Source organism: Pantherophis guttatus, chromosome 3 (genome assembly GCF_059756535.1).
Source record: "Pantherophis guttatus breed Tessera chromosome 3, ASM5975653v1, whole genome shotgun sequence".
Taxonomy (NCBI): domain Eukaryota; kingdom Metazoa; phylum Chordata; class Lepidosauria; order Squamata; family Colubridae; genus Pantherophis; species Pantherophis guttatus.
Genome location: NC_142065.1, coordinates 53,088,718 through 53,101,143, shown reverse-complemented (window position 1 = coordinate 53,101,143; position 12,426 = coordinate 53,088,718). Strand labels below are relative to the sequence as shown.

Here is a 12,426-nt window from a genome sequence, read left to right as displayed (position 1 = left end):
ATCATGGGAGCAATAGCAATACCACTTAGAGTTATATATTGCTTCATAGAGCTTTACAGCACTCTCTAAGCAGTTTACAAAGTTAGCATATTGCCCCCAACAATCTGGATGGAAGGCTGGAATCAGGATGGAAGACTGGAAGGCTGAGTCAACCTTGAGCCAGTCAGCATTGAATTCCTGGCAGTGGGCAGAGTTTGCCTGCAATACTGCATTCTAACCAATGCCCCACCAGGGCTCTTGATTCTGAACTAGGAAGGCTTTTTCTGCCTTATTAAATAGTATCAACTGGATATCTATGCCATTCCGAAGTTAAACAAATGAAAACTTATTACCTGAACTCCATTTTTACCTTTTGAAGTAGTGGGAAGAAGGGTAGTGGATACACAGTTTCTTTTGTAGCATGAGGTAATCTTTTTCACTCCACACCTGAAAAGCAAAATGCTATCATCACAGTGACTGTGAAAAAAGTAACAAAATGGCATGTTGATCTGGGGACCAAGGTCCCTAAGCTTATCTTCAGTTAATTGCCAGTCCCAAAATAACTCTCTTTCATTTGTTATGTTTTTCTGTGCATTATCCTTTAAGATTTCTCCAGAGCATAGCAAGGAGGCCTCTGCTGAACTGTGTCACAAAAATTGGCACACCTTTCCAGTGACTGAATTTACCCATTACACTAAGCCATAATATCATTTGTTGCATTTGGGCTTGTGACTAGATACTGTATGAAGCAGGTCATGATGGTTTCTTCAACAAAACAAACCATGCCTTTAACATCATGTATAAAAATGTAATATGTCATCAGTTGAAGTAGGATTAAAACCCCACTTTTTGTTCCAACCAGATCCATTCTAGCATGTGAAATCTTCACCTCCTGTAAGAGTGCCAGGTCAAATCCCTCCTGGTTAAGGACATCCCCAATCAATGCAACACGCTCTCGCCGCAACTTGCTCAGGTAACGAATAGCCCTAGACAAAGTGAAAAGGAAAGGGAAAGCAGTGAGGATCGCCACTGTGGTGGATTGGAATATGAATTCGCATTGAATCAATTTGTATGTTTACTTATATAAGATTAGTATTACTGCGTGTTCCTTTAACTTCATATGTGTCTCCCTCTGTTCAGCTCATGTAACATCCTTGATAATCTGTGTCTGTCAGGGACTACCTGGTCACAGAACGCGTGCCTGTGGGGACACAGAACTCAAGAGACATGGGCTACCCAAGATACTTATTCCTTCCTGCTGTAAAATGCAGGTTGGCTTGTTATTAAGGCCTTGACTGAACATATCAAAGCTATTATACTGCATTTTTAGAAATGTGCCTATAATGTATTCACAACCAAGGATTGTATGCTTGTGGTTATCTTCTACTAGTATGTGTACATACTCAAATTATTTTTAGTCATCTTACTAAATTAGATTAATGTAACCTTCTGGCTCTTGTTCTTGGCACTTCTGGGTACAATAGACAAGTGACTCACTATAACCTCCAACCTAGTACTAATATCACTAATGTGTGAGTCTTCTCCAGTTTGTTGGTTTTTAAGCGATTTTTACCATGACACAGCTTATTCCAAATACTTCATTCTTTACAAATGATGAAGAAAGAAGCATCATATTAAGGGCCAATCTTAGCCCCAAAGAATTTTGTTTGTTTATTTATGACATTTGTTACCAGAACATTTTTGTGAGTGTCTATGAAGATATAGCCTACTTTTATCCCCCCAATGAGGTAAATTGAACTGAAACTAGCAGATGGTCCAAAGCCATCTCAGTTCACTCCCAACACCTCAACCATCAGATGGAGTTATTTTTGCCTGGACCATAGTAAAGGAGTTAATTAAAGCCCTTATCCATTGTAATCCCTTTAAATATAAATATATGTCTATATACCACCAGTGTCACCAATTTATGCACATACTGTATACTTAAGACCAATTCTTCTTAAGACACATCAAAATCTCTAGAAGCATTGAATAAAAAAAGCCCAGTAAACCTTACTTCAGGACCAAGTCCCACCATTAAAACAGAGAAAATTTGGGTCCTTTCAGAAAATAAAGGATAGCTCCTAGAAATAGATCATTAAAACCTGAGTGGACAAACCAAAAACATGAACACTCAATTAGGCTGACAATGTAGAATGATAACTAATTCCTTTGGGTGCCAAAGGTACTTTCTTGTTTTGCTAGAAGACGTCTCACTCCATGCAGAAGTATGAAAGGATTTCCAGAAAAAAAATTTCGGACAGACTACAGGGTTCAGGTGACCCTGAGGGCACAGATAAATCTCCAAGTGACTTCAATGATTCTCAGAAAGAGAGCTAATGACCAGGTGACTGCAATAATATAAATCCTTCCATTGTCCACCATCCAGTCAGAACTGAAGAAGCTTCTTGGATGAGAAGTGAAATGTCTTCTAGCAAAACAAGAAAGTCCAGTTGCCTTTTGAAAGAAAGCACCTTTCCGACAATCATGATCTAGATGACTGAGAATCTCCATAGAGATCCTCTATGTGTCTTCTCACAGATTCAGTGTGTCTTCTCAGAATTATGAAACACAGAGACATACCTAAAAATGGGAGCTGTTTTGTCAAATATACAGTCTCCCTAAACTCAAATTCAAGGGATTAATCTTGGTATGGCCAAAACCTTGGCTCACCTAAAGCAACCAAATCACTTTGACAAAGCAGCAAAATTTTAGCATACAATATATATTGGGCACCCAGAAAATCCATGACACTTTGCTAAGCAGTTATGATCAAAGGAGAGCCATCATTTATATACCCTTGGCCTACAACACTGCACAGGCAAGATGAACAAATAAAGGCAGACACAATGGAAATTACAGCAGGATGCTAGAATGTTTTTGATAAAACTCATCCATGTGACCTTAGTATTATCTATTTATTCCTATTAGGGAAAGCTAGCTATACAATCTTTGAGAGACGATCAGTGACTATAAACGGTTTGGTTTATTGGGCCACAGGTTCCTGACTGGCTCTTCCCCTTTTCGCCATTCAGGGTCAATTCAGGTTGATGTAAATGCAGTTGAAGCAGTTAACGTGTGTGGGAGGAAGGGGCATCTTATAGGTTTGATAGTGAATGCAGCTCAAATTGTGTGTGGGAGGGGGGCTATCTTTTACCACAACAATCTACAGATGTGCTATATGTGCTAAAGATGTGCTGATGCTCGTGCATTTTCTAAAAGCACACTTCTATCCTTGCCTCCAAATGCTATATATTTAAATGCATAATAGCAAATAAAATCTCCTAAATATTAGAAAACCAGCATGTTGAGCCAGTTTGGTGTAATGGTTAAGGTGCTGGTTTAAAACCAGGAGACTGTGAGTTCTAGTGCCACTTTAGACATGAAAGCTAACTGGGTGACTTTGGACCAGTCCTTCTCTCTCAGGCCAACTCACCGCCCAGGGTTATTGTGGGAAAAATGGAAGGAGGAAGGCGTATTATGTATGTTCTCCTTCTTGAGTTACTTATAAAGTAATAATGGTAGGATTAAAAAAAAATATAGAAAAAAGCAAACCATAGGGTAAAATGGAATAACAATCTGAAGAATGAGACCTGGTCTATACTTGCACTAGAAGGAAGATCAAGAATCCTGCTACGGTAAAAGAGATTTTTAATTTTTAATGTAGAGCTAGGAAAATGATAATTTTTTAAAACACAGTTTTATGAAAAAATACTTTAGAAGTCAGAGAACTAACACTGAAAATAATTGATTGGAATAAGAATTGTTCTCTGTAATACGCAAGCATATTTTTATACTTGCAAGTATTACAGGGGACAGGAACAAAAACATAATCCTGCCCCAACCCCATGATGAGCAATTAAATTTTTACCACTCAGCTATATTTGCAAGCTAGACCTAGATCAGCACTGGAATTTGAACTTTCCCCAACAGAGGGAATTCTTTAAAAAAAGCCTCTCTGAATATTATTTTTGTTTTGTAAATAATAGAAATGGGATTCAGAGGTTGGAGCAACATGGATCAGTTACCCCATCTCATTTTGGAAAGTGTAATAATCATTTTCCAAGCAAGTGACTTCTGCACCTAGAACAGAAATGATGTCAGCTGATAGAATGTACACTACTTAAAGCGTAAAGAAGAATAAAACTAGGAAAAACTTATGAGAATTATATTATTTAAAGCAGTTTAGCTGCTTAATGGAGAAATAAAGTTGAACTATCACAACTACAGGTAATAATCAATTATCAGGAGATTTGTGTTTGAAGACCTTTTCAGATATGCATTATCTAACTAAATTTTAATCCACACCATCATTTTGGCAATGCTGCCCGTACAACCAAAACTCTATTGTAACTATTGTAAAATTGTAACTAAGAACTTGTGGTCCAGAGAGCAGGAGAGGAAGAAAAGAGAAACTGACAGCATTCAAGGAATAATTAATACCAACATCACACACTAAAATTCCAAAGCACAAACACAGAGCACCTGATAGCCTGAATTGGGATAACAACTATAAACCCCAAAGTGTAAAAAAAGTAAAAAAAACCACAGTTTTTAAAATAATGAGTACAATTCGGAACTCTTAATAATATCTTACAAATAAGTCACAATGAAAAAAAGCTGTTCTGATCAAAGCTGCCCCAAACAAATGAAAAAGATAAACTCACCAGCAATTGAGGTCAAAGATACGAAGCTGCACTACAGAATCCTCCATTGCTGTGGATGCAAGACAATGTACAGGTGAATTCTAATCAACACTTAACAAAATGAGAAGTTCTGTTTCAACTTTTTAAGCCAGCTGGGACTTAAGCTTGATCTTCCCCCCACCCACCCCTCTGCCAGAAGAACAGGAATTGTAACTAAGAACTATGGTTTTGAGACTTGTGAGGTAAAGTTGGGGTGTGGCAGTTGGAGGAACTGATTCAGCCAGGAACCTAAGATTTGGTGTACAAGGACAGAGGAAGCCTCTGTGATAAACCTCTTCTCGTCACTTGAATAGTTCTGTCTCTTTAGTTAGTAATAGCAATCAGAAAAGCTTTTGAAATCCACAGCTGCGCAATACATTTTAATCACCAATGGAAATATGCAAGATTTCAAGTTCTCCAGGACTATTCATTATGGAAGAGAACTTGAAAGCTTGCACACTGTTGTGACGTTTTAGTAGGTCCAGATAAAGGAAATGCCAAACTATGGCACAACTATCAAAGTGAAGGAGATCAAAGTCATCCTCCCTTTTACTTGATGCCCCTTAGATATGGTAGATATAAATTCCCATAATTCCTAGATAAATGGCCAATAGCAGTCAACAGATTATGGAAAATTGTTCTAGATAGTACATCTGCTCACTATGCTCATCATTTTTTCTGACTTTTGGGGTTAGTATTTTTGAGTTCACTGTCAGAGCCATACAAAATGGCAGTGGTAAATGTTATACTGTATGAGTTTTAAACAGGAAATAGCAACTACATTTTGAATATGTGCAGATCTTCATTTTTGTGTAATTTGTGATAGTTCTGCAGTTTTGGCCATCATATGTTTCCTACTACTAGACTTGTTTTTTTTTAATTGGCATTTTGCTTCCTAGTTGTTTTGTGTCAGAAATTTCTGAATTCTATTCTAAATTTGCTATAATGACCATTTCTATGTTTGGAAGGGTTTCTCCCATTGATTGGTAGTGAGACATTTATTCGAATTTTCTTAGAAAGTACACAAATGTTGTTCTGTAGACATGTGCATCAGTTTGGGTGACAAATGTTCTCAGCCTTGGGTTGGGTTTATATACTGCACAAACCTATAACAGGATGTGCTTGTTAATGGCAAATACAGTACACAATACTAAAAACATCTGAGATGACTCTCACATTAAAACATTATCATTTGACAGTTTCCTATACAACTAATGAACAAATCTGTCAGTCACTGTCTTGTCTCTTTCCAACAAAGACTTACAATTTAATTTTAACATTACTCTTTATTTCGTGACCTTAAAAAATTACATATTTTATGGAGCTTGGCTTTGCTACCTGGATACATTTTATTATCGTGATCTCTTCATTATATAGCAACAAGATTGAAATTTACTACATAGTGATATTAATATACCATTGAAGGATTATGATATCGCTAAAATATAATTTGACATATTTAGTGAATATTGAATAGGAAATCAGGAAGTGATCAAACACATTCTACAACATGTGCATGTGCTAGGAAGCTAGTTTAGCTGCTGTCTAGCATACTCCATTTTCACACAAATTACTGTGGTATGCTTGCTATATAGGTTATTTATGCAATCTCCTACATGGCTTAAAGGAAATTAGCCTTGCAGCACAAATCATAAAAAAATAAACGGAACATTAAGAAAGTAAATTACAAAATAATCAAATGCTTACTATAAAATTACCACTGCTTTTATAGCGATTGCTTTATCTGAAAGTGGGAAAGTCTTTGAGCACCATTGTGTTTATAGATTCAGTATTGGCTTTTCTTAAATTTGCCTTCAGGTAAAAAAGCAATGTGAGAGGAAATTGACAACTCTTCCTTCCTTCCAATCGTTTGGTATTATGGTGTGATGACAATGCCAGCAAAATACAAGAATTCAAATCTATGACTGCCAATCTGTGAAAAAATAGACTTGGGCTCAAGTTCTACAGACACAACAAAGAACTATATAGCAATAATACATTAACAAAATACAGGAAGTAACTGTTATTCCTTTTCACAGTATCGGGCAGAGACAGTAAACATTCTATTATATAAAAAAAAACTTCTTGAGGCGGAGGGAATACCCTCTTATCCTAAATCAAATTCCAAAGAATATTATAGAACAATTAAGAGTCTTATATGCCTCAAATTATTACAAATGTGTCATAATGCAGATTTTCACAGAATTTAACAATGTCACCTAATTTCATGAGTTCCTAACATTTTTATCCTTGCATGTTAGATATTTCATCAATGCCAGAAATCAAATATCAGAAGAGGCAACATTCCAAAATCACTGGGGTAGGGAGGGGGAGGAAGAGGGAGGATATTTTAGCCAGCCAAGACAATTTTGCCATTGATCCTTAAGTGGCCACTCTGAAGCAAAACTTTTAAAACAGATTGCCAAATGAAGTCCCCTAATTACAATTCAAGAAGAGAACTATACAGCTTCACTTTAGTAAATGTTGCTGAACAACCCACTTCCAGCATCAACCATTCTGGATGATTCTTTTAGTTCAACATTTAGAATTTATCTTCCCCATCCCTGACCAAGACATTTAGCCTGTTTTGACTTGAAGGGAGATCACAGATTTAAAAATGCACTCTATAAGCTCACCAAAAGTTTGCTCCTCTGTTTAATAAACATATGCACAGACAGAACAAGAATGAAGTTTACCCTGGTTGTTTTGCTTTTTGCTGTCCAAATCTAATGGACCTTTATCTTTTGCATCATGATGGCATTTTGTGCACCAGTTAAATTATTGGCTCAAATAACTTTTTGGAACTCTTGAGGCAAAAATCCAAGTCCTTTGTTCTGCATTGTGTGGGAAGCTTTAACATCCATTCTGAGCAAATTTGGGAAGGGGGTTAGGGACAGTGCAGAACAGGGCAGCTCATTTCCCACCCCACTGGAGTCACTGAACATTTCCAAAGACATTAACAAAAGAGTTACCAGGAAGGGAGCCGTGTGTGTCCTCTTTTTTGCTGGAAGAGAATGCTTAGTCGCTAAATCAGATTAAACAAATTCGGCCACACTGAATTCACCTTAAGCCTCTTTTTTTTTTCCATCTGACGCTCAAGGCACGACAATATTAGCACGCTCACCATTCCCAGCACTGTATTTTGCCCAAGAGACGTTTGAAAAAGAGCAATAGCAGTCGGAGCTCAAGAGTGTCTTCGACTTCAGTCCTGATCGATTTTAAAGCAGAAAGGCTGCCAAGCATTCTACCTGAACAGGTATCAGTCTCCTATTCCAACGTATTGAGGGGAGGGAAATCAGCCAGGGGGCAAAAGCAAGAAGTATCCCAGCTTCGGAGCAGCTTTTAAGCCAATACTACAATTGCCGCTTGTGACAGCAAGAGAAAGAGGAAGGAACAAGAGAAAAGCTACCGTAGAAAAAAAAACGTTTTAGGGTGCAAGGGATATAGGACTCCGAAAGAGTTTGCAGAGCCGATGCATACCTGGCAGTTTCTATCACCAGCCAGCCGAGCCCACCTCCAAGTTTCACTCCCTGCCCTCCATTATTCGCGCGAATATTCGCGTCCGGCCACCAGCAAAGCAGCGACAACTAAAACGGGGAAGGAGCGCCTAACTGTGCGGCGCGCAGTGCATCTCGGGTCTTGTAGGCCTTCGTTCATGTCACCATAACTTTGTATTTAAAAACCCACCTCCCTCCCTTCGCGGGCTGGAAGAGGCGCGAGGAGACGCCGTTGGGTGGAGTAGTGGGAAGCGGAACTAGGAACGGGGAGCTGGGTGGCAATGTAACCTTTGGAGCTTGTATCTGCTTTCCTGCGAGTAAGCTGAATTTAACGCAACAAGTTTTTGTTTTCCCCTTTCCAGAAAAGGACGGTACTTGCAGTGCGAATTGGAAGTGCTGAAGGGTTTTTGCATTAGTTAATGATTTAAGGACTGTTGCAGCATAGAAAAATTAAAACTTTGAAAAGCTGGTTTTTGCCTTTCTCATGAACACAATCCCCATTTAACCCAATGTGTTAAAATCTAACACATCATTTAGATTTTTGCTTTTGTTTTTGACCTTAGAAAAAATACAGTGGACAACAATTTTTTACAAAAGCGTTGCTTCCTGAAAAATTTCTCTTTTTTTTCTTCAAATTTTTATTGATTAAAAAGTACAAACAGACATACATACAACAATAAAACTTACACAACAAATAGACATGAATCAAGTCTTTGCGACTTCTTTTTCAAAATTTGTCGCATTGATAGACTATATGTTCATATTTATGTATATATTTATATATAAACTGATTTATATATATATATACATTTTTTCTTTCTAATATATCTTTTATATTTCCATTCCTAGTACATCATCCCTTCAGATTTTCTTGATCTACGTATTTAATTTAGCATATTCCTTAATTGGTACTTAATTTTTTATCCTTTCCTTTGTATCCCTATTGTTATTTTCCTTTCTTTTTCTCCAACCAGTTATACCATTTCTGCCATACTAAATAATACTCTGTTTCTTCCTTTTCCTGTATTTTCTTTGTAAGTTTGTCCAGTTCTGCACATTCCATAATTTTGCTGATTATTTTATCTTCTGTTAGTATTCCTTCATATTTCCAATTCTGGGCAAAAACTATCCGTGCTGCTGTTAGTATATGAATAATTAAGTATTTTATTTCTTTTTCGTAATGTCCTGTGATTATTCCTAATAAGAAGGTTTCTGGCTTCATTTCTATTTTCTGTTGTATTATTTCCTCTATCATCTTGCATGTTGTAAGAAGTTCGTCATCTAGCTGAATGTACTTTGCTTCTCCGTAGTTGCTAAGAAAATTCCCAATTACATCCTTTAATGCTTTCAGGTGATTTTCTCCAGTCCCACTGACGGATCTTCAAACTGGTTGTCCTTAATGACTTTTCTGATCTGTGGACCAACAAAAATGATTTCCTTAAACTTGGCATCAGTTATTCCTGAAAACATCTATCTCGAATAACAAAAACCTTCACCTTCCTTGTTCGTCATTTTCACAAAAAAAATTCCTTCAGTTTGAGTTTGATGTGAAGTGGAGACAAAAAATACCTTTGTTGGGTCAACAAGTGGCTCATGTGTCAGATATTCTTTCCTGGAACCAAATTCGGGGTGGTAATTCTTTTTAACATACTGCAGCACTGCAGATCCTTTTGCAACAACAGTAATTGGTATATCTATCTACATTCCAAGCAGCAGAGCCCGCTCCACAGATATTCCAGTTGTATTTGGTGTACTGGATGTGCTTCAACAACAGTTACATGTTTTTGTATGTTTCATGTGTACAGTGTTGCCAACAGATACTGAAAGGTGTACATTGCAAAAACAAGCTTTTTTTAATGAAATGGTATGTGATAGGTTAAATTATTTTCATGATAAGCAGCCAAAATCAATAAGTTACACCCACAAGTGTTCAGGAAGCAAAATCCAGTGATATTAGTGATAAAATATTTTTCTAGTTGTCTAATGTTTTCCAACTTCCGTAACTTTATGATGTGTGGACTTCAACTCAGTATCTTAAAGTTACTACGGCTGAGGAAACACTTTGTCTAAATCTATAAATGAACAAGACTACACATTTAGCTTTCTAGTGGCTCTTGTTTAAGGCATCAATGAAGCCAAAAGAAATTTCTTTGGGTGCCTTCTCAGCTGCCTGAACATGTCCAGGTAACCATAGATGGCATTGCTTTGTCACATCCTCAGCACAGAGCTGAAACCTCTTGAAGTCATCTGTGAAGTCCCTTCATACTAAAAAGGACTTTTGGTGTCTAAGGAGGTATGCAGGGTGGGTTAAAAACTGTTAAGAAAGATCACAAGCCCACAACTGAAGCCTGTTTCTTTTTCCATATGTTGCACAAGCAATTCAAGTAAAAAGGAGTAGGTCTTCAGGGAGTAGGTCACAAAGTTGTGGCTGTCTTCTTGACTTAGTTCTGATGCTCATTTCAGATGCACCTCCCGGGAGAGAAATGGAGTCAGGAGCAGTGGTGAAATTCAATTTTTTTTTATTATTGATTCTGTGGGCGTAGATTGGTGGGCATGGCAGGGGAAGGATACTGCAAAATCTCCATTCCCACCCCACTCTAGGATCAGCCAGAGGTGGTATCTGCTGTTTCTCCAAACTACTCAAAATTTCCGCTACCGGTTCTCCAGAACCTGTCAGAACCTGCTGGATTTCACCCCTGGTCGGGAGAATTTATGGATTGTTTTGCTTAACTTGGCTTTCATTAAAATAGAAAGGAAAACATCATTCATTAGCTTGTAGGTGGGACAGAGGAGGACTCAGTAGTGGGTTATGCCAGCATACATTTCTGTTAGTATAAAGACTGTGTCAACTTGCAAAGTTTTCAAGTTGCCATGAGCAGGAGGGAGGGAGAACTGAAGTGAATTCCATACATTCTTTCTGACCGCAATCAGAAGGAGGGTGTTAGGTTTCACAGCCAGCCAAAGTGGTTAATTGGAGAATGTGATTTATGACATGGCCAGAGAGGAGGGGAGAGACAGGGTCATAGGGGAACGTAAATCTACGTAGGATCAGTCCTAACTGCATCCGAGTATTGCCGGAATGTTGCTCCTAATAAATGACTATATTTCCTTTGAAGTTTGGATCATGACTCATGAATTAATTAGGGCATCTTTCGGAAACTTGACAGACTGCTAGGTAGCACTTTAACATGACTGCTTAGCTATTCCTATACTAATTTCACGGTAGAGAAGTAATAAGGATCCATTTATGTCATTGCTTTATTTATCATGAATCAGACATATTTTTCTTACCATACTTCAGAAACAATCCTACATATTCTTATCACCATTTTTTCTCTTCTTTCTCTTTCTCTTACAAGTACAATATATACAGTACACTTACTGTATACAGTTTCTTTCACTGAAATTATATTACTTACATTTATCTCATTCCCCAAAAATTACAACTTTCAAAAGTGGTCTGTTATTTCACAATAAAATTATAATACTGTACTTACATAATAATACTTATGAAATATATGTAATATTTCATAACCGGATCAAAGTGAATAAAATTTTAAGTTAAACATCTTTAAGAGCCATTTTATTGCACTGATTTTACTGCTTTATGTCATTAATTCCATTTATGATCCTGGCATCATAAAATAAAAACTAAAACCAAGAACATAACATGAAAATAGCTGGAAATCAAAAGTTAACTTGGGTAAGCCCTACCGCTTACAGCTTCCCTGGGCGTGCCATGAATTGCAATGAGTGATGAATTATATAATCAATCCAAATATTCAGTCGTATTTCATGATTGTTTTTCTATCAGGATTATCTTGAGATTTAAGTGTTATCTTCCCACGGTATAGAAAAAAGAATATCTTAATTTATCTGGAGATACCTTGAGAACTGGATGAAAGCCAGGATTTCCAAATAACTGTGGACCTTAGGCTTTTCATGCTATCTTCTTTTATCAAAAATACAGTTGTACCGGGACTTCCTGTTTGCTGCTGGCCGCCGCCAGACGTTCCTTAGGGATCGTCAGCTTCCACTGCCTGTTAGAGCCGCCTTCACAACGGAACGGCGGCTCGAAAAAACTCCGTTCCCATGAGGAAACGGAGATAGAGCCGGCAGGGGTGGGTAGAACTCTCTGCAGAGTCCCAAAAGTTTTTCTTTTACTTTTGGGATGGAGCGGATGAGATGCCCCATATCCCCAGCCGTTGCTCCGGGCTTTGGGAGACCTCTGCTAATGCAGAGCCAGGCGTCAAAAGCAAGCTTGC

The 12,426-nt window shown here is 37.7% G+C and overlaps 1 protein-coding gene across 5 annotated transcripts in view; it reads right to left on the bottom strand.

The window, feature by feature from the left end:
• Positions 1-8,425, bottom strand: part of SMPD2 (sphingomyelin phosphodiesterase 2) — a 30,301-nt gene extending 21,876 nt beyond the window's left edge. For 2 of the 5 annotated variants that reach the window (XM_087889589.1, XM_087889591.1), the window contains exons 1-4: positions 7,637-8,279; positions 4,647-4,695; positions 869-965; positions 350-426 (exon numbers count right to left, since the gene is read on the bottom strand). In XM_087889589.1, coding sequence (XP_087745715.1) covers positions 350-426; positions 869-965; positions 4,647-4,693 — 221 coding nt within the window. In that variant the 5' untranslated portion in view covers positions 4,694-4,695; positions 7,637-8,279. Of the gene's footprint in view, positions 1-332; positions 427-868; positions 966-4,646; positions 4,696-7,636 lie in introns of all 5 variants that reach the window. The other 3 variants (XM_087889590.1, XM_034414726.2, XM_087889592.1) reach the window with 3 other exon arrangements.
• Positions 8,426-12,426: the final 4,001 nt, after the last annotated feature.